This window comes from Manacus candei, unplaced genomic scaffold (assembly GCF_025592945.1).
Source record: "Manacus candei isolate 608988 ecotype Guabito, Panama unplaced genomic scaffold, ASM2559294v1 h1tg000065l, whole genome shotgun sequence".
NCBI classification, from domain to species: domain Eukaryota; kingdom Metazoa; phylum Chordata; class Aves; order Passeriformes; family Pipridae; genus Manacus; species Manacus candei.
In genome coordinates this window covers 11,145,176-11,164,239 of record NW_026138113.1, presented here as the reverse complement: position 1 = coordinate 11,164,239, position 19,064 = coordinate 11,145,176, and the positions used below count along the sequence as shown (strand labels likewise).

Here is a 19,064-nt window from a genome sequence, read left to right as displayed (position 1 = left end):
GTTTTACGAGCTATTCGAGAAGAATGTGCACAAAAATCAGGGCAGACGTCTCAAAACTTCAAACAAGAAATTCTCAGAGAAGGTTCAAGCCTTCCCTCAAAGAGCTTCATCCCTGAACGCTTTCAGGTGTCTCTGCACCTCCTTGGGAAATCCTGTATGGCAAAAGAAACTTTTACTGACTGTGTTTTGTACAAAGACCAGTACGCCCCGGTAGGACCCAAGCGTTCAAAATTTGAATTTTAATTTCCCGTGCTACCCACGAGAAACTCCTCTGTCGATTTTTATTAATTTGATTTCTCAAGCTTACATTTGACCTTAATACTCAGATTCACTAAAAGCGCGATATATTTTAAAATTTTTAAAACAAAGAAACAAACAACCCCCAAACCATTGCAACTCCCCGCCTCCCCAAAACAAAACCAAACCCACTTCAGATGTGCTGAAGATACTATACATCCACAACTTTTGGAAGCAAATATCACCAGTTTCTTTGAAATTCTTGAGAATAAAACACAGTCTTGAGAGATTCCTGCCCTTAGCAGATAAGTATTCTGCAAGTTTATCTGAGTATTCCCTAACCCAGTATTTCTGTTTGTTTGTATAATGGAACTGGTTTCTTCCAAAGCGAAACCAGCAGAGTTTCATGTGGTTTCAGGTTTCCATAGGAAATATTTACTCGGTTCCATGTAAACAGGGAGTACTCTGTTTCATTTAAGCCTCTAATTCACTTAGAAACAATAGAGTAGGTGCCACAGACACATCTATCTACGTGCATTATCTTTTCTCATCATTACTAATTAGGAAGCACTTAGCTAGAACATACAGTGGCAAAATGAGTTATTAACACAGTTGTTGTTTCTCTTTGTTTAGGAAATAATAGTTTCTGAATACTCAATTCTATGTGACTTCGACTTAACACACAGGCCTTTTTTTCACAATGCTAATAGAAAATATTTTGAGTGTCTTGTCTGATAGGCTCAAACAGTTGGAGTAATCAAATCTTGAAGCTTTTTTTTTCCCTTTGAGGCTCTCATCAGATTAGAATTACTTTTGCATCCCAGTGGTATTCTCCACGGTTAACTCTCTCTCTTGTTTACAGTTGTTAAATCAAGTGACAACTCCTATTTGTAGCTGTTAAATAAGATAATAACTCCAATGTCTTTAACTGTAATGAAACTAAAATATTAGTAGATCTGAATGACCTACTTTTAAAATACTGTTTTTACAGAAATTTGTCTGGTGAGAAAAAAAACACAGAAATTTTGAATTAAAGCTCACATCCTTGCTAGTGCATGTAAGGCTGAAATTGAGCCCTTAAGCCACAGGTGGACTTCAGACTTTAGTTTTCCAATACGCTTTCAACATCTGGTTCTGTATTAGTTCATCAAGAAGGTCATCTACAGAAGTGTCTGCCTATGCCTTTTGTTATATTCTTTAAAACCGCTTCTTTAAACACATAACTTCTTGTTGATTGAAGTTATGCAAGTCAATGGAACTTCAGACTAAAATTGGTATAATTTATATATAAAAGATTAATTTACAAGGTTTTTAAAAATCACATTAAAAAAAAAAAAAACGAAGACCTAAGTACAGGAAGTATAAAAATACAACCTTTTTAGTTAAAAAAAACCCAAACCAAACCAACGAAAAGAGACAGCCAGCTTGACTTCACCTCTGCATTTTCTTGTATTCAATGGGAATGTTCCCCTGAATATTCCTCCTATCATCACAGGGCTGCTGGATCAGTTGACAAAACAGTCACCTGAAGTATAGACCCTGAGGCATTGCTTTAGCTTCTACAAAGTGCTAATTTTCAATTTTTAAAGCAATGAACAAAAAAACCCCAACAACAATAAAAACACAAACAAAAAAAAGAGGTAACACATACTGTCCTTAAGTACACAGATTTTTATCTATGGATCTCAGTTAAAGGCGAGGCATTAGCTGGGAAAAGTGGTGATGATTTTGCCCTTGTTTGGCCTTACATTCTTAATTCTCACTGAAGCTGCAATGTCTTTTTTCCAATGTGATTTCACAGTGAAACAGGCAAAGCATATTTGCTATTCGACAGCAAGTGGGTTTTTTTCAGTGAAGATAAAGCTGCAGTTAATATGTGCCTCACACTGTTAAGGTGAAGAAGCAGTGAAATGCTGCAGAACATCTATAGCAAATCATACTGTGGCCATCCAAAGCCACACACACACAAAAAAATCGACCTATGATTCCTTTCTCCTCACCTAATACTTCCCTACAGCAGGCAAACATTTGCTCATTAAGAACTGGAATCTTCAGAACCTACCTTGAGAAACAGCAGGAGTTGATGCACACTTCTCCCTTCGTAGTTTTATTCTATAAAGTGCTTTTTCTGCTAAGCCCCTGGCTCTCTCTGGGACAAAAGCTGGTTTGGAGACACCTGCTACCTACCTTTACCTACACAAGGTCTGTAAAACCACAGAAGAGAAACATTCTCTTTGCAGAGAGCAGGCAGATTCCTGTCTTGAGCATGTAACAGAGCATCCACAGGTATCCCAGCAGGAAATTCATTTCCCAAACTCAGGCTATTTCCTAGTGGCCAAAGGAAAGACCATTGATAGGATTTCCTTTAGTCACATATTTTTTCAAGATGGAGGAGAAGAACAAGTGGAATCATACAAACATATGATAAATATGTATTTATCATATGTACTGTGTGTAAGGCTGTCCAGATTCTGGTCCCAGTTCTGGTCCCTCTCACCTTTACTATTGTGGGACAGAATCTAGGGTGACTCAATCTCTGCCATTCTGTGCCTGTTTCCAGCATGGTCCTTGTCCAGATCACCTGGCTGGTTTATCTGGGAAAATGCACAAATCCAGACAGCCCCCAGTACTACAGAACTAAGAGAGAGATCTGATGCAGAGATAAGATTCATTGCTTTCAAATTCAGCACTTCAGGCACAGCATATCGATATTCTCTGGATGCAAATTTGATGCTTTGGTAAAGATAGTGCCATGCCCAGTGCACCAGATCACTGATTTTAATCTGATATTAAAGATAAATGTCAACCAAACGTCTGTATTTATACATCCCATTTTTCTGAGTGCATGAGTCTACATTTCTGGGCTGTATTTCTCAACCTTTACAATGCTGCAGCTAAACCTTCTGATTCATGTAATCACGAGAAACTGAGAAAGTTTGTGGTATAAATCCAGCTCTATTTAGGAATTCTAATGGCAACCAAAAAGCTACTGGAGACAAGATGGTCAGAAGAGCAGGGACATGGGGTTTTTTGAGGGTAAATCAGGTTTTGGAATGTTCTAAGCTGCAATTTACATTCCAGGGGCAGAGAGCACTCCTACCCAGTCATTACACAGCTCAGCTCTACTGAGACCATACAATCAGTGTGTGCTTTTGCAAAAAAAACCCAACATACTCACTATATGCAGGCAAATTACTTAAGAAATACAGTCTCAGCCCTAATACAGTCACGATGAAGTGCCCTTTATCGGAGTGAGAGGAACTCACAAGGTGGTCACATTAATACTATTTTAATTGCCAGATTGTATCAGCACAGCCTACGCTGCCAAATTACTCATTTATCTTAAACTAATTCCTACGTATTGCATTGGAGTTTTGTCCTGATTTGTAAGATTTGAATTTTAAAATCCTTTTTGTCAGGTATCATAAAAATAATTTAAACCATTTTTTACATCCTCAAATCAGACACTGGAGCAGTTAAAACCACTTTCTTACTTTAGCTTTTTTCTATTTGACATATATCTTCGTACATTCATCCAAATATTTATAGAATTATTGAAAAAAGAAAAGTACTGGGGCGAGAGTGAACAAAATCGCAACGAACAAAATTCAGCTGATTTGAAGACAGCAAATCTTTGGATCCCAATTTCTCATTTGCTGACTGTAATCTTCTTCAAAAATATGCAGTAGACACACAGTTTAATCGGCCTGCTCTGCATAACTATCTGGAGACACCAGCATTTTCAAAGAAGGTTTCTGTTAAAGACGTAACTCCGATGATATTTTTTCGTTTGACAAAAAAATGTTGTCTCTGCAGATTTTTTGCCTGACGCAACTATTCTATAATTCTAAGAAAGATTAAAAAAAAGATAAAAAAGACGGGGAGGTGGTGGGGAAGAAGCCAAGTTTGGTATTACCAATTTAAGTGTTGCACCTTTCAACGCTAAATGTCCATCTAGCTCTGCAGGTTAGGCACGGCTGGGAATAGGAACCAATATTGGCAAATTCCTCACACAAGTGTCCAATAGCATTTGCGAAACCGGTTATACAGCGGAGCGTTTCGGACAGGAGGGCTCTTCCCAGAGCGGACACTGCAGGGTTTTGCAATGCTCAGGTCAAACCCACAGCAGTTTTCCCCGAGCGGGGCCAGCCCTGCCTTTCCACCGAGATACCGCAGTTCTTATCAGGGGCCCGGGGCTGGAGCAGCCGCAGCTCTGGGAGCTCTGCTGGGCTCCTGCCCCGCAGATCGGGGTGCGGGCGGCCGGGCCCCCCAACGACAGGGACAGCCCTAGGACCGAGCCGCAGGTCCATACACACCCGCAGCCCTAGGACCGAACCGACAGGTCCATACACACCCAAATCCCTAGGACCGAGCTGCAGATCCATACACACCCGCAGCCCTAGGACCGAGCCGGCAGGTCCATACACACCCAAATCCCTAGGACCGAGCCGGCAGGTCCCCAGCACCCCAAAGCCCGGCGCTGCAGCGCGCTGTGGCCCCGCGGGCCCCGGGCATCCCCCTGGTGATCCGGGGCACCGCCGGCTCTGGGAGCGCCCCTCTCCTGGGAACGAGCCCGCGTCGAGGGGCAGCACCCGCGGGGACCCGCATCTCCTGGAGGCGGGCCCGGGCAGAGCCGGCGGCGGCCCCGCGGTGCCAGGGGCAGGAGCTGTCTGCTCTCTGCTGTCTCGGGGCTCAGAGGGGGGGAGCGCCGGGGGGCGAGCGGGAGAGCGGCGGGGCGCGGGAGGCTCGGGCAGGCTCCGGCGGAGCGCGGCCGGGGAGGAGCGGGCGGAACTGTTGCCTAAAATGATCTGAAGGCATCAGAACCACCGCCGAGCCCCGCTCTCGCTCCGCCACAGCCACCGGCACCGCCCGTCCCCGCACGGGGGGCACCTCGGCCACCCCCCCGGGGCTCCCACCACAGGCAGCGGCCACATAATGCCCAACTGGACCTCGCCGGGGCCAGTGGAGGGGCCGCGTTTCGGGGCGGGGCGGCTCCTCCCCGCCCTGCCGGGGGTGTGGCCGGGCGGTGCCCGGGGCAGCGGCTCCGCAGGGTCGGGCTCGGCGGAGCAGCGCTCGGGCGGCAGCGGAGACACGGCCGGGCCGGAGATGACAGAAACCCTCCCGCCCCGCGGCTGCCCGGCGGCCGAGCCGGCCGAGGACGGCTACTTTCGCAAGGTGAGCAGCGCGGCGGTGGGCTCCGTGCCCGGGGGGGGCTCCGTGCCCGGGGGGGGCTCCGTGCCCGGGGTGTCTCCGTGCCCGGGAGGTGTCTCCGTGCCCGGGAGGTGTCTCCGTGCCCGGGGGGTGTCTCCGTGCCCGGGGGGGGCTCCGTGCCCGGGGGGGGCTCCGTGCCCGGGGGGGGGCTCCGTAATCGGGGGGAGCTCCGTGCCCTTGGGGGTCTCCGTGCCCTTGGGGGTCTCCGTGCCCTTGGGGGGCTCCGTGCCCGGGGGGGGCTCCGTGCCCGGGGCAGCTCCCCCCGAGGGCACTTCGGGGCTGGCGGTCCCCGCTCCGTCGCTCACGATCTTCTTTGTCCCGGCGGAGCATCGCGGGCTCCGTCCCTCGGCAGCGGGGAGCAGCCCTGGGGAGCAGCCCTGGGGGGCGGACGGGGGAGCAACCCTGGGGTCGGACGGGGAGGGAGGCGAGATGAGGACCTGACCCGGGCCGGGGACAGGGGTTGTGTCCCTGGGGGCCGTGCCCGGAGCTGGGCTCGGGCTCCTCGGGGGTGCGCCTGGAGCTGTCGCGGCGCTCCTCAGGGTCCCGGGCGGCCCTTCCCTGCTCCCGAGCTGGGCGTCACCCTGAAGAGCAGGAGCGCTCGTAACTTTACAAAATGAGTGAAATTCCCCTTGTCGGCGTTCTTTTTGTCGCCTTTATTTTTATTTTTTTTTTCTGCGCTCTTCCTTGTTCTCTCCTTTTAGGAAGAAATATTTTTACAGAGAGACTCATCAGACATTGGAATGGGTTGCCCAGGGAGGTGGTGGATTCACTGTCCCTGGAGGTTTTTAAGATGAGCCTGGATGTGGCACTGAGTGCCGCTGTGGTCTGGTAAACACGGCGGGGTTGGATCAAGGGTTGGACTTGATGATCTCGGAGGTCTTTTCCAAACCGGTTGATTCTGTGATCCTACGATCCCTCACTATCCTCGCTCGCTCTCGAGTAAATTGCCTTTACGTACCTGTAAGAAAGTTTACTGGAGTAAGTTAACAGGCTCGTTAGGAAGTTCTTAATGAACATCTGCCCTAATTACTCTTCAGACTGAGTGGGCGGCTTTTGCCATAACCAGCACCCGAGTTCTTTCTGCACAACAGTAATTACGGTTAAGTATCGCCTGTAACGCAGCCCTGTGGGCTCCTGTGAACTTCACCGGAGGTAAAGGGCAGTAAGTGCCGCTTTCGGAGAGCTTTGATTCAGCTTCCCCTCGCTGTTTTTAAGTTCTCAGCTCCTGTAACTTTTGTTTCAAGTCGGGGTGTACGTACACGGGGGTTTTTGTGTAGATTCTGGACCCGAGACCATGAAATGTCCGTTCTGTGAAAGGAAGAAAACAAAAAGCTACACACATCAGTTTGTTGAGGCTCACTTCTGCACAAAAACATCCCCACGACGCACATTAGCAACCACTTGGATTACATGGTAGAGAGGCACAGATGCTTTGCTTCGTTGGCGTCTTTACGGGCTGGTTTTTTTTTACCCAAGTATTTACCAAATTCATAAGCCTGCAGGAGCTTAAGCAACAATATTGCCCTTTAGCAGAGGAACTGTTTGCGGCTGAAAAGAGCCAAGTTTTATCCGTGCCAGCCGTGCTGCAAGGTATCGGTACCACCTGGTAAATAACTAGACAGACTGAAACAAGACTTTGACCAAATTTGTCTGGCTTCTCCATTTGTGTAATCCCACTATAATACTTGGTGAATAAGTCACTTCTTAGTAGTCCATAGCAGGAAATCATGAAGTGTGGCAAAGTTGTAATTACTTAGTTTTCATAGTTGTGTTTTCTGCGCTGTGGGAAACTCATGCTGCCTTGAGGCAAGTTAGTAAAAAAGTTGACTTCATGAACTTAGATAAATCGAGTCTTCCACCTGTTTGTTTTTACTGATAAGGACTTAGTACTGATGAAGCTTAGTAGCCAAGTTGTGCCTCAGGTCCTAAGAGGAGTATATCTTCTATGCTCAGACTTGCTAAAGGACTGAGTTTATTTTAAATTAAATTGTTCCATGTTACAGTTAAGGTCATTGAAACATTAGATCAGTGTAAAGCCCATTGGACAGGAATGAAGTTTTTCTTGTCCGTGAAAATACTGTAAAATCAATTTTATACCTAGTCATGAACATCTTTCCCACTTTTCGTTGCTTATGTCTTAAAGCAGTAGAAAATGGATAGGAACCTGATAAAATCTGAGTGAACCAGTGTTGCAGTGAAACATTCTTCCCTCAGGTCTTTCGAGGGTTCAACCAGCTCATAAGTGTCTTTAATATAGTTACAAACTTCAGATTAGGCTAGATGCTCAAAGCCTTCTGTCCCTAAAAGTAAGCAGAAATCAGCATTCCCTGTTATACATTAGTTGTATGGTCTCAAAGGTTAGTAGAGCTTTCTTTCTGACTCAATAGTTCTAAGTGATGAGGGGGGGAAGAAAAACACACAAAACACCAAAAAAAAAAAAACCCAGCCCGAAACAATCGCACTCCTGGGAGCTGCAAACCCAAGGAGGCACTTCGGACACAATATCCTCAGGCCTCCCGTGTCCCTGGGAATGGTGTGCTGGGTGATTTCATGTGACTGAAACTGGTGAGGGAGCTGTTAATGGGTGTCCCTGGGTCTGTCACCTTCCCCTCCCTTTTTAAATCACACCGCTTTTTGTTTTCCTGAAAGGATTTCAGGGTTGTTTTACCGCTTTTGTTGGCGCGGCATCACATCAATTTCCAGGGTTAGTCCTTGTATTTTTAGGGCAAAATACCTAACTGGCCTTTTTATTCTGTGAGCTGTGGAGCAAGGTGAAAACACTTTGCATCAATCCTGCTCACAAAAGGGCTTCCAAGCAATATTTACACAATGAGGCTGCCTTCCATGCTTTCTAAGAATAGTATGCACAATGAAATTTTATAATTGAGAAAAATGGAGCAGTTCATACAGTGTCCATTTGTTTTAGACTCCTGACATTTTCTTTTGATGAATGGATTACTATAGGAAGTATGCTCAAAGTTTCTACAGTGCCCTTTTGTGTGCTATGCTTTTTGAAGTTTTAAATACAGCATACCAGAAGGCAAGGCTCAGTATCCCCAAGATGCAGTATGTAAACCAACTTATTTACTTAATTCTTGTTTGGTGCCTTTTTTTTATGTAGGGAGTGGGCCCTGTGAAACTATGACTGGCTCTATGTAAAGGGCCAAAAATGGGGAAACAGATGCATGGTCCTGTTTCCTGCTTTGACTTCTCTTGTCACTAGAAAGGCACTCTGCCAGGTGAGTCTGAGATATGATGGGTAGCAGCTACTGCAGTCCACTTGCACCCTTTCTCAGACTTGCCCTTCCTATTCCCTTCCAGTGATGTCACAGCTGCTCTGGAGGAACCTTTTCCTCTTCCTCTTGCCCCACCTCTTTCCATTATCTCCATGGCAAAGGCCTGCAATTTATATAGGCAAAACTAAATTTTCCTTAGACTTATAAGATGTTTTGAGCTGTCTCAGATGCATGTATGGGTTTTGGTGTTTGTTTGTTTGTTTGTTTTAAATTGTCTAATTTTAAGGAGATTACCTGTGGAACCACACAGGGTACATATAACTCTGTCACTGTTGCCCCCACTCCCTTCCCCTTACATCTCCCCCCCAAAATAACCCTCTTAAACCATTTGATCAGCTGCAACCAAACTTGGGAGAAGCATTTTACTTTTAGAAGCAAAGCAGGCAACACCCAAAAATATCCTTGCTGGTATCCTGAAGAGGATATGGCAAAGTGGAAGAAGCACCTTACTTTCCATCAAAAAGAAGATGGAGCTTCTGCCTGGAACATTTTAGTTTCAGTGAAGATAATGTACCAGGAAATTGGTTCTGCTTCTGTTGAGTTTACCTTGGCCATCCATGTGGGTAGCTTAATTCAGTGTACATTGCCAGGGCAAACTGTGCCTGTGCTCTGGGACCATCAGCCTCGTACCTTGACCTCCTCTGTGTGCAGTTCCACATTCTTTCACTGTTACTGGCAGGATCAGCCATGCATGTCCTGCACATTCATCCAAGTTCTGCCCCCAGTCTTTTTTCTCTATGAAAATAATGACAAAACTAATGAGAAGAGCAAAGAACCATCTGTTTTGAAAGTAGAGCAAGGCATTTAGACGGGAAGGATTTTTCAACAGACCAACAGTGATTAAAGCAGATCCGTCCTTGTTGCTGCTTTGTTTATGCCAGATGCTTCTCCCACCTAAGGGGAAGTTATTGTTTAAGCCTGCCATGGGTCTGTGGATTGTTTGGCCTCTCAGACCTCTTCCTAGTTACCTTTTAGTTCCTTTAGTTACCTTTGAATTCCTGTGAGAGAAACAGCTTGCTTCTCCAAGCTGTTCTCCCCTTCTGTTTTTCCTCCTTTTCCATTACAGCAACCACTCCACTTGACCAGGAAGTTTTCACAAAGTAAATATCCCTGAAACACATCAACGTCCAGAACTCGTGATATTTATAACATAGTATAAATATCAGTGATGACCTGTCAGTAGGGCTGTGCCTGCCTGGTTTCTTGCTTGCTTGGTTGGTTTTTTGGGTGGGTAGCAGCAAGGAGAGATGTCTAACAAGATTCTTTCTGCGATATTTTCCCACCTTGGCTTGCTGCTTTGTAATGCCCTACACTGGCCATAAATTCTCCAGTTTCCCTCATCAGTCAGGAAGTTGCAATAAATGCTAACAAAAAGCCACAGCTCGTTTTCCAAGGTTACCTTTTCTGCAGCATCTGCTGGCTCAACACGAAGCATTCTGGCTCAGTTTGGTGGTTTTGGACAGCAGTGCACTGTGCTATGTGGAGGCAGAGCAGTAGGACAGCTGGCTTAATGAAGCTTTAGACTGATCAGTCAAAGGGAGATGCTGTTTTCTTTTCTCTTCCCTTTCTTAAAGCTTTGGTTCATCTGTGAGCCTAGATATTTCCCACGTAGCCCAAGCTGATGATTCAGAAAGACAGACTGTGTATGAGTCCCCCATGCCAGGGGAGAAGCTGAAATCAGCAGTTGAGCAGCTCCACGAGTGAAGCACAGGGCTGAAGATGATAGGTATGGGAACAGCTTGTGAATCAGCACTTCCCTCATTAACTCTCTGCCTTAACTTTTGGGGTTATTTCTGCAGGGCTTCCCCCCACTTGTGGTTAATGTATCAGTTTCCCAACCTGCTGCACCTGTCCTTCTACTGTGGTTTAGCTCCTGGGGTTCTCTTTAAGTCATTAGTAGCCAGGCAACCATCACCATTAGCATTGACACGGGAATATTTATTTGCCTGTTTGTTCTCTTTCCGCTTGTCTGGCAGGATAGAAACAATATTGCAGTGATTCATACACTTGTCATCCCAGATCCACTCATTATATATGAATTCATGAAACCTAAACCAGAAAGTAGGCCTTCATGTGAAACGAAGAATCACCTGAAACTGGGTTAGCCAAGAGAGATGTCTCTGATGAAATATTAATTTTAATTTCGCTTTGTGAGTGGTGTGACAAGATGGAGTGTTGTATGGGAAATAATACATCTTTGGAATTTAATACAATAATTAGCTCTTTAACTTTATATTAATCTTTGGGGCCAGGCACTTGAAACTGTAAAATACTTGTTCGTGGTACAAGTAGATTAGGCTCTGGAAGACCAGATCTTCTCCCCTTTTTTAAATAAAAAAAAACAAACCCACAGAAAACCCACCAAACCCAACAATAAAACCCTCAAATAAAACTTGTGCTTCTGGAAGATTTATAGCACACAGCTAAATTATCAAAATTGTGGTAGTAGGAATATGCAAAAAGAAACGTTAATTATAATCCTTGAAGAAGGTAAGGAAATAACAATTTAGCATGACTTGGGATCAGTCCTAGAAACACTGGTGTGAATCATGCTGTTTGCTGCCATTTCTGTTACAGCCACAGAAGTTATGTGCATAAGTTCTGTAGGTAGTGTTTGAATAGCTGGAGGACAGGGCCATTTGCATCCACTGCTGGGCTTGACAAGCAGCACAGGTTGCTCTGGCTGGAAAGGAATGTTTTCTTTTAAGTAAGGAAGCACACCCAGTTTCAACTCTGTGTCACCTTCAGACAGTGACTCATCCTGGAAGTTCAAACCACTACTTCATAAATAATATTTATGTTAATGTCAAATACTTACTGCTGTTACTCACTGTTTGTCAGAGGCCCGATTTTTGTGTCCATCACGACTGGATTTCTGACATTTTCTTGAAGAAGGAGCTTCCTGACCTCCAAATTAAATACAACTCTTTCTTTATTGGGGAACCATACTTTTCACAGACCCATACTGTCTTCCCTCTGTGGCAGGTAATTTCTCAAGGCCTAGAGTTTAGGAACTTGGAAAACCACAAACTTGGCTAAACCCCTCAGACTGCAGGATTTTAAGGCTCCTTCATGCAATGAAAGCTTAAACTATACTCCATTCTTGGTTATTTTTACAACTTCCTTAGTAATAACCATTCTTTTGTTGCTGTTTAATCAAGAATTTTACTGGTAGTGTATAAGCCAGGGTAAAATCCAGTTTACTGTCCAGGTTTGCTTGGCTTGGCAAAGCAATAAACAGTAATTAAATGAAGCATCTAGTATCCTGTTGACAAGAAATGAAACAGCAGGTGTGGAAACCACTGGGAAGTTTGGCTTCCATTTATTGTAATGAACTGAATGTTAACATTCTTGGGATTGTGTAAATGTGAACCAGATAGAAATGGTGTCTGGAGAAGGGATCTTCTACATGGAGGAAAACAAAATTAAGCACTTGCTTGAACTTGGCTGCTAAATAACGTTTTGTTACACAGAATTTGTGCTTTACACAAGGGGATATCTTTTCCAGATTGTGTATTTCCCATGATTTTGGGGTTTTTTTCCAGATATTTATGATTTCACTGTCCTGTATCCATCAGTTTTGTGGCAGCCTGATTACAATAAAGAATTTAAGCCTGCAAATGAACACAGACTAGCTGAGTGTCCTCATCCCCTGTGTAGGAGATACAAAAAGCAACATTTTCCAAGAAGTGCTTGTCCTCTTAGGGCCCAGGGCTGTTCTTGCATTAAAGCTTCATACAGAGATTATTCCTGAACCTGAAATGCAGGGAAACTTCTCTGACTCTTTTTCTCTTTGCACAGAGTTTAGGATCATTGACATTTTGCACTCATTGTTCAATAGGAGCTTGTTTGAATTGTGGGCTGGAGCTTGATCAAAGGTTCACTAAAATGAACAGCCCATTCCAGGAGCTTCATGGGCTTGGGAGTCAGGCAGTTGATCTTCCTGAAAAAATTTCCCAGAAGCAGAGCTGCAAAAAAGTATTTGAATGATGTCATCAAACATGTTTGGCACACAGGAAGGGCAGGGAGTTGTAAAAGGAAGCTGCAGCTTTACAGAAAAAATGAGAAAAAGGGCAAGGCAAGGATGTGTTTAAGAAGGATGCTTGGACTGAATGGCCAAGAAAGAAGTGGAAGAAAATAGCTGTGCAGGAATATGGAGATGACGGGCCTGAGATGAGAATTGAGTATTCAAAATGAATCCTAAGAGCAAGAGGAAGTAATTGGTGAGGTTCAAATGAAAAATGGCATGGATGGAATGGAAGGAAATGAGGATTTGAATATCAGTAGCAGAAAAGATTACACAGCACAAAGTGAAGAAGAAGCAAAGTAGGAAAAATGGCTGCATCCCAGAAAAAGGAACAGACTGAGAGCAGAAAGCAGCTTGTGTCTATAAGACCATGTGTACACTAAAGTGTGCCTTGCTTATGTCTCTGTGTATAAAGGCATGTAAAGGAACACAAAGTATTTGGTAAAGGACTGCTTTTAATCTGAGATGAAGGAGTTTGCTCCCTGTGTGTGTCCCCACCAGTAAGAAGTTCATCTGCCCTGTGTTGTGCTCGCTGGGAGTGGTTTCTCAACAAAGAGAGGATCCATTGCACTCCCAAGTGTGGGCTGTGCTGCAAGTGGTACTTCAATGCAGAAACATTTCTGCAATGTCAGTAATTTAATGTGGTGTGGTTTTCTCAGGTTGTCTGTCAAATGGTGCTTTTGAAGATGTTTGCACAAGCTTCCTGTCATTTTACCTATTTACTACTGGCTTTTCAAACTAGTGATTTAAAATTAACAATATTGGGCTGTGTGCTTTCTCAGTCCAACTAGTGTAATCTGGTTTGATCAGCTCATTTCTCTATTGTCAGGTCAGTTTGCTTTCACTTGACAACCCAAATAACTGAACTTCAAGCAGATGATCAGAATTTCTTGTCCTATTTAAATGCTTGCTTTTGCTGTGCTCATATATCAACGCTTGGCCACTCATAGTTAGAGCTCCTTGAGAGATTTTTAAATGCTCATATCAAAATTAAGTTTTTCTAGTCAAAACTATGAGGGAGATGTTCAAAATAGTGCATAATTTAGTGGTTGGAGTAGTTGAGAAGACTTGTGTTGAGAGATCTGAGCCTCCTTCTTGCGTAAGACACAATCAATAGGTCTGATAAGCTTTGTAATGACATCGGGTGAGGCCACATTCGTTATTTAAGGGTAAGGCTTAAAAGCTGAGTGGTTATAAAACCAATAAAAAGCAAATAATTGCTTCAGAATTAGTAGTTAAGGCTGCAGGGATGTGCTGGCTGTCTCTTTTTTTTTAAGAGCGGTGGCGGGGGCAAAGAATAAAAGTGTGGAAGGGAAACTTCTTACCTATTTAAAACGGTGTTAAATTTGTGTTTCCCTTAAAAAAAAGGGCAACCATGCAGTCCTATTCATCTGTAACAGTTTTAGCTTATCAGTGCTCACCAGAATACAATGATTCAGTCCTGCTCAAACACAGGTTTCAGTAGTTTGAGTCTTGTTCTTGTGTGAGGTGTGCACATATACCAGAGCATTCTTGGGAATTCTGGATTTCACACTTCTTAAGGGCTTAATTTCATGAATGTCTGAAGGTAAAATCATCATCTCACCCTGTCAAGCTCTATTTTCATAAGTTTCAGATGGAAGGAGGGGTAGGAGTTGTACTGAAGGTCTGAGCACCAGAAGGAAAGGGCAGAGATCCTTTGAAAGGTTCTTAAAACTGTGAGCAGTGGTGCCACCAAAGCCTGATTTTGACAGAGCTGTGTTTCAAGCCTGCATATATCCCAGGATGGAACTCGGATCTTTTGCAAGGGTTAAGCAGAAGTTTTGATGGGAGTTCCTACCTTGCCAGGTACTGCTTTTTTATGAGCATCTGTAGGATGCTTAATAATATTCTGTCAAATTGGGTTGTATTTGCAAAATACCTTGAAAATCTTTTTAGGGGAGAACAGACTGTCTCACACCTGTATTTAAGCTTTAAAACAAATATTTTCTGTCCGGATTTAAACGTTAAACACTGTGGTCGTGCGGTCTCTTTTATTTCTAATGACCAAGTCTGAGAAGAAACACTGTCATTGAAGTAATTGTGTTAATTTATATTCAAACAGAGCCCATGCTACTAACGTTCTGTTACTTCCTCTGAAGTGTCTTCCAACAGCAACAAAAAACCTTGTTTTCTTAATTCCAGGGATGCAATCCTCTTGCCGAGACTGGACGAAGCAAACTGCAAAATCAGAGAGCTGTCCTGAACCAGCAGATCTTAAGAGCAGTCAGAATGAGAGCTGGTGCTGAAAATCTGTTAAGGTAAATGGCATGGCTTGCTAATTCTCTTCCAAGATATGCTTTTAAAAAAATTTTTCTTTTAATTTTGTAAAGGTCTCTTAGCAGTTTCTTTTTTCCCGGTCACCTGCATCAATCGCTGCTGGATGCTTTGTGAATTGCCCCGAAGTTTTTTCAAGCTGAAGCTCTAAGGAGTCTTTACCTGCTCTCAAGTTCTCTTTCAGCGCTGCTTTGTTGTAGTAAACAGCTCAATGTTACACTGTCTTGGGTGGCTCTCTTTGTTCAGCTTTATTGCTGGTGATGATGGCCAGGGAACCTCCTGAATGTTGTCATGAATGTTGTCATAGCCAGGCTTCGCAAAGGAAGATCTGGGAAGGGCTCTATCCATATTTGTACAAGCACACTGGTGGCTGAAAAGGCCAATACGAGATAGACACGTCTGGTTGCAAAAGGCACAGCAGAAAGACTCCTTAGGTGGGAAATTCTGCAAGACACGATTCTTTCTGTGTTGTCTTTTCTCCTCCAGGGTGATCCTGCTGCGTTCTCAAAGGAGACAGCAGCGTTATAGATGGTGTGTCTGCAGCCCTCCCCATTGGAGGCCAGAGTAGATCAGTTATGGTGATCAATATGGCCAAGGCTGAGATGTTGTTTCAGGGGGTCCTTGTATCTCCTCTTTGGGGCTCCTCTCTTGTGGCAGCCGGTGGCAAGTTCACCATAAAGCAGGATCTTAGGGAGGGGGTGGTTGGTCCTTCATCCTGGAGACGTACCCTGCCCAGCACAGCTGTGTTCTCAGCAACATGGCCTCAATGCTTGTGACTGCTGCTTGTTCTAGAACAGATGGATTGGTCACATCATCTGACCAGTGGATGTTTAGGACTGTACAGAGGCAGCGTTGATGGAAGCGTTCTGGGAGTCGCAGGTGGTGAATGTTGGAATGAGTCCTTTTACCCCTCAAATCAAAGCCAAGTGCCCCTGTGCAGTTGCTTTCTCCAAGATCCTTTAGCTCTGTGCCCTGCAGTGGAAAGGACCATCAGTTGCCTCCTTTATTCCATGTAGTGATGGCACAGGAGTAGCAGGGTAGCACAGATGTACTTTGGGGTTACACTTGCCACCAAATTCTCCTGAAGTTGGAGGTAACCGGAAGAGCTTCTGCTCTTCATCTATTGTATTTTGTCCACAAATTTTTTTTTTAAGGACATGGTTCCTTGTTTGGGTGTCCCCACAGGAATAGCCTTGTGTTGGTCCTGTCTTAAGGCTGTTACAGGCCTTGATTAATTGCTTAGCAAACAGTGCTGTAGCTTTCCAACAGCCAATCCATCCCCCTGGGGCACAGAAGAACTGGAAATTTTCTCAATTCTCATCTGCAATAGTCTCCTGTAGAGTCTGTTTCTCTGCAACTGGAACAACAATGGTTCTTCAAGAACCAAATCTAGGAAGTATACTTAAAGAAGTGAAAATGCTTGGATAAATTCAGTTTTCTTAAACCTGCTGTAATTGATAGGTTGCCCTTTGCTTGTCACCTCCCTTTATCTCCACTCTTGCACGAGAGGGGACAGGTTGAAAATTTAGGTAGTTTTAGCCTCTGACTGACTTAATTTTGTTTTGTTTTTCTGGTAGTTGATTCAGGAGTAAGACTTAGAGTCTTTTGCTACCTTTTGTTTGTTTAGCAAAATTATTATTTGAAACTGAGCACTGTTCACTCAGCTCCTGGTTTTGCTTGTCAGCTCAGGAGAGGAGTGTTTTGTAAGGGCTGAGGAGATGAGCAGTGTCCAAAGTGACACTGGGAACATTCAACTTAAAGCTGTCCTAAAGTTCAGCTTCTGATGCCAGTATTAACTGCTGAAATACTGAAGTTGCTGTTTACAAGAGTGGGAACTAAGCCTACTTAAGGAAAGAGGATCAGATTTATTCCTTAAGTTTTTAGAAATCTAAAGTGAATTTACATCTGTTGGACTATTAAAACTTGTTAGTTCTTTGAAAGAAGGAATTTTAAAAATAGATAGTTGACATGGCTAGATGTATTTACAGTCTCCTAAAGAAAAACATCAACAAGCTTTAGATTTTCAGACTCTATTTGAATTTCATCAGGTTCTAAAAGGAAAAAAAACAATTGCTGTCCACAAGGAGCCTTCTGCAGTAGGACTTGGGAAAAAGCTGGAAATACAGTTTTCTTTACTTTTGGCTGAAAGTAAATGCTAGGCTTGAGGCAAATGATCCATGTAGTGCAAAGGCTTTTGTTTTTAGAATTTCTGAAAGTCTCCCACTCCTTTTCATTGTCTTTTGTTCTGGAAAATCTGAGTTAAAATAGAATTCAGAGTAGAGTTATGTGGGTCTCAATGATATCACGTTGCCCCTTTGCTGCCTTTTGCTGTTTGTCATTACAAAGAATGTCTACAGTGCAAAAAAACCCATAAAAAGGTAATCAAAGGAACTCTAAATTGACATGGATGTTACAGCAAGAGAGCCAACAGAGAAGGTGACCTGGAGGGAGCATTGGGGTTTCTGAAAAAGGTATTGGAATCCCTCCTGTGGAGGGTGGTAAACCAGACTAAACACACAGCCTTAATATGCCATGATTAAAATGCTTGTAGCATCAAGGCTTGCCCATTTATTTATTGTTTTATTTATTATGTATTATTTATTATGAGTTTATTTATATTTATTATTTATTAGTGCTGCCTTTACTGAGGAAGATCCATTCCACCCTATGTTTGTGTCAAGTTTGTCTTATTATGGTAATAAATGTTAACGTTGCTTAATTTAAGCAATCCAAGTTATTCATTAAAGTACAACATAGAAAATTCACAGATAACTAATTTATAATAAGAAGTGCAAACTTAGAATTTTGGCCTTGGAATAACTGGTTCTTCACACAGGGGGCCATAAAACTGGAGGACTGTTCCAAGTACAGCCTAGATTTATGGCATAGTTGTTCCTAAATATTTATGAAGGTGAATTTTGTCTTAAAATAAAGATAAATGCAAAATGCTGCAAATTTAAAATAAATTTTATTATTGTCTAGGATTTGGACTCAAAGGGTATAATATCTGTATCTGTGGGTACAGATCAAGACCTTTTATCTTAAACTCATATCTGTGGTTATGGATACAGATGGTTTAAGTCTCTTGGAAAGAGCAATGTTCTCATAAATTCTCTATATGGAGAATCAGGTTAGAAATTGTGATATGAATACACAGAAAAGCTGGGGGGGGGCTAGATACTGCCATCCACCATGCCAGCAGTTCAAAATGTTGGGATTTAAAAACATAAATGGCAAAGGAAACAAGAAACAAAAAATCATTTACATGCAACAAAATGAAATTATAGAGAAAGTTGTCTTGTATTAAAAAGAAATATCTTTCTACCAGTAGATCTTTCTGTAGTAACTGTTCTTTTATTCTTAAGATCAGAAGTCTCAACTGATCTTGATTTAATTTATAAAGTGGGGAAGTATCTTTTGAAAAAATGTCTCCTGACCCCTCCTACCTCCACCCTCCTGTCTTCTTTCAGAAAAAAAAAATCACATAATCTGAAAATAGGATAGTGATTCTGTTTAATGCTTTAGTTTTGTTGATTAATGTATCTGAAAAGAAGCCTGACCCTTAATCAAACCCCCAAAAAATTAGCATTTAGCAAACCTTCTGTGGCATGTGCAGTTATCTGGAAACTATCCCAGGCACTTTCTCGACAGAAAATAAAATCTGAAACTGAGGTCTTGTATCATCTCGTAAAGGGGATAAAAAAAAAATCTTAGAAATGTTGAGAATGCTGACAAGGGGTCAGCCGAGCTTGTGGGGAAACCTTTTCCCCAGCACTAAAAAAATGATGTGTCTCTTTCTGCAGAGCAACCACCAACAACAAAGTACGAGAGCAGGTGCTGCTGGAACTGAGCTTTGTCAACTCAGACCTGCAGATCCTAAAGGAGGAATTGGAAGGACTTAATATCTCAGTCGAAGTTTATCAAAATGCAGAGTAAGTATAAAGCCAAGTTACTCAATTATTAACAGATCTTCTGTTTACCCTTGGAAACAAAGTTGT

The 19,064-nt window shown here is 43.3% G+C and overlaps 1 protein-coding gene across 1 annotated transcript in view; it reads left to right on the top strand.

The window, feature by feature from the left end:
* The first annotated feature begins 5,158 nt into the window (after window positions 1-5,158).
* The window catches only part of RHPN2 (rhophilin Rho GTPase binding protein 2), a 29,750-nt gene continuing 15,844 nt past the window's right edge, over window positions 5,159-19,064 (top strand). The window contains exons 1-3 of the mRNA XM_051805985.1: window positions 5,159-5,412; window positions 14,935-15,050; window positions 18,870-18,998. Coding sequence (XP_051661945.1) covers window positions 5,173-5,412; window positions 14,935-15,050; window positions 18,870-18,998 — 485 coding nt within the window. The 5' untranslated portion in view covers window positions 5,159-5,172. The remainder of the gene's footprint in view (window positions 5,413-14,934; window positions 15,051-18,869; window positions 18,999-19,064) is intronic.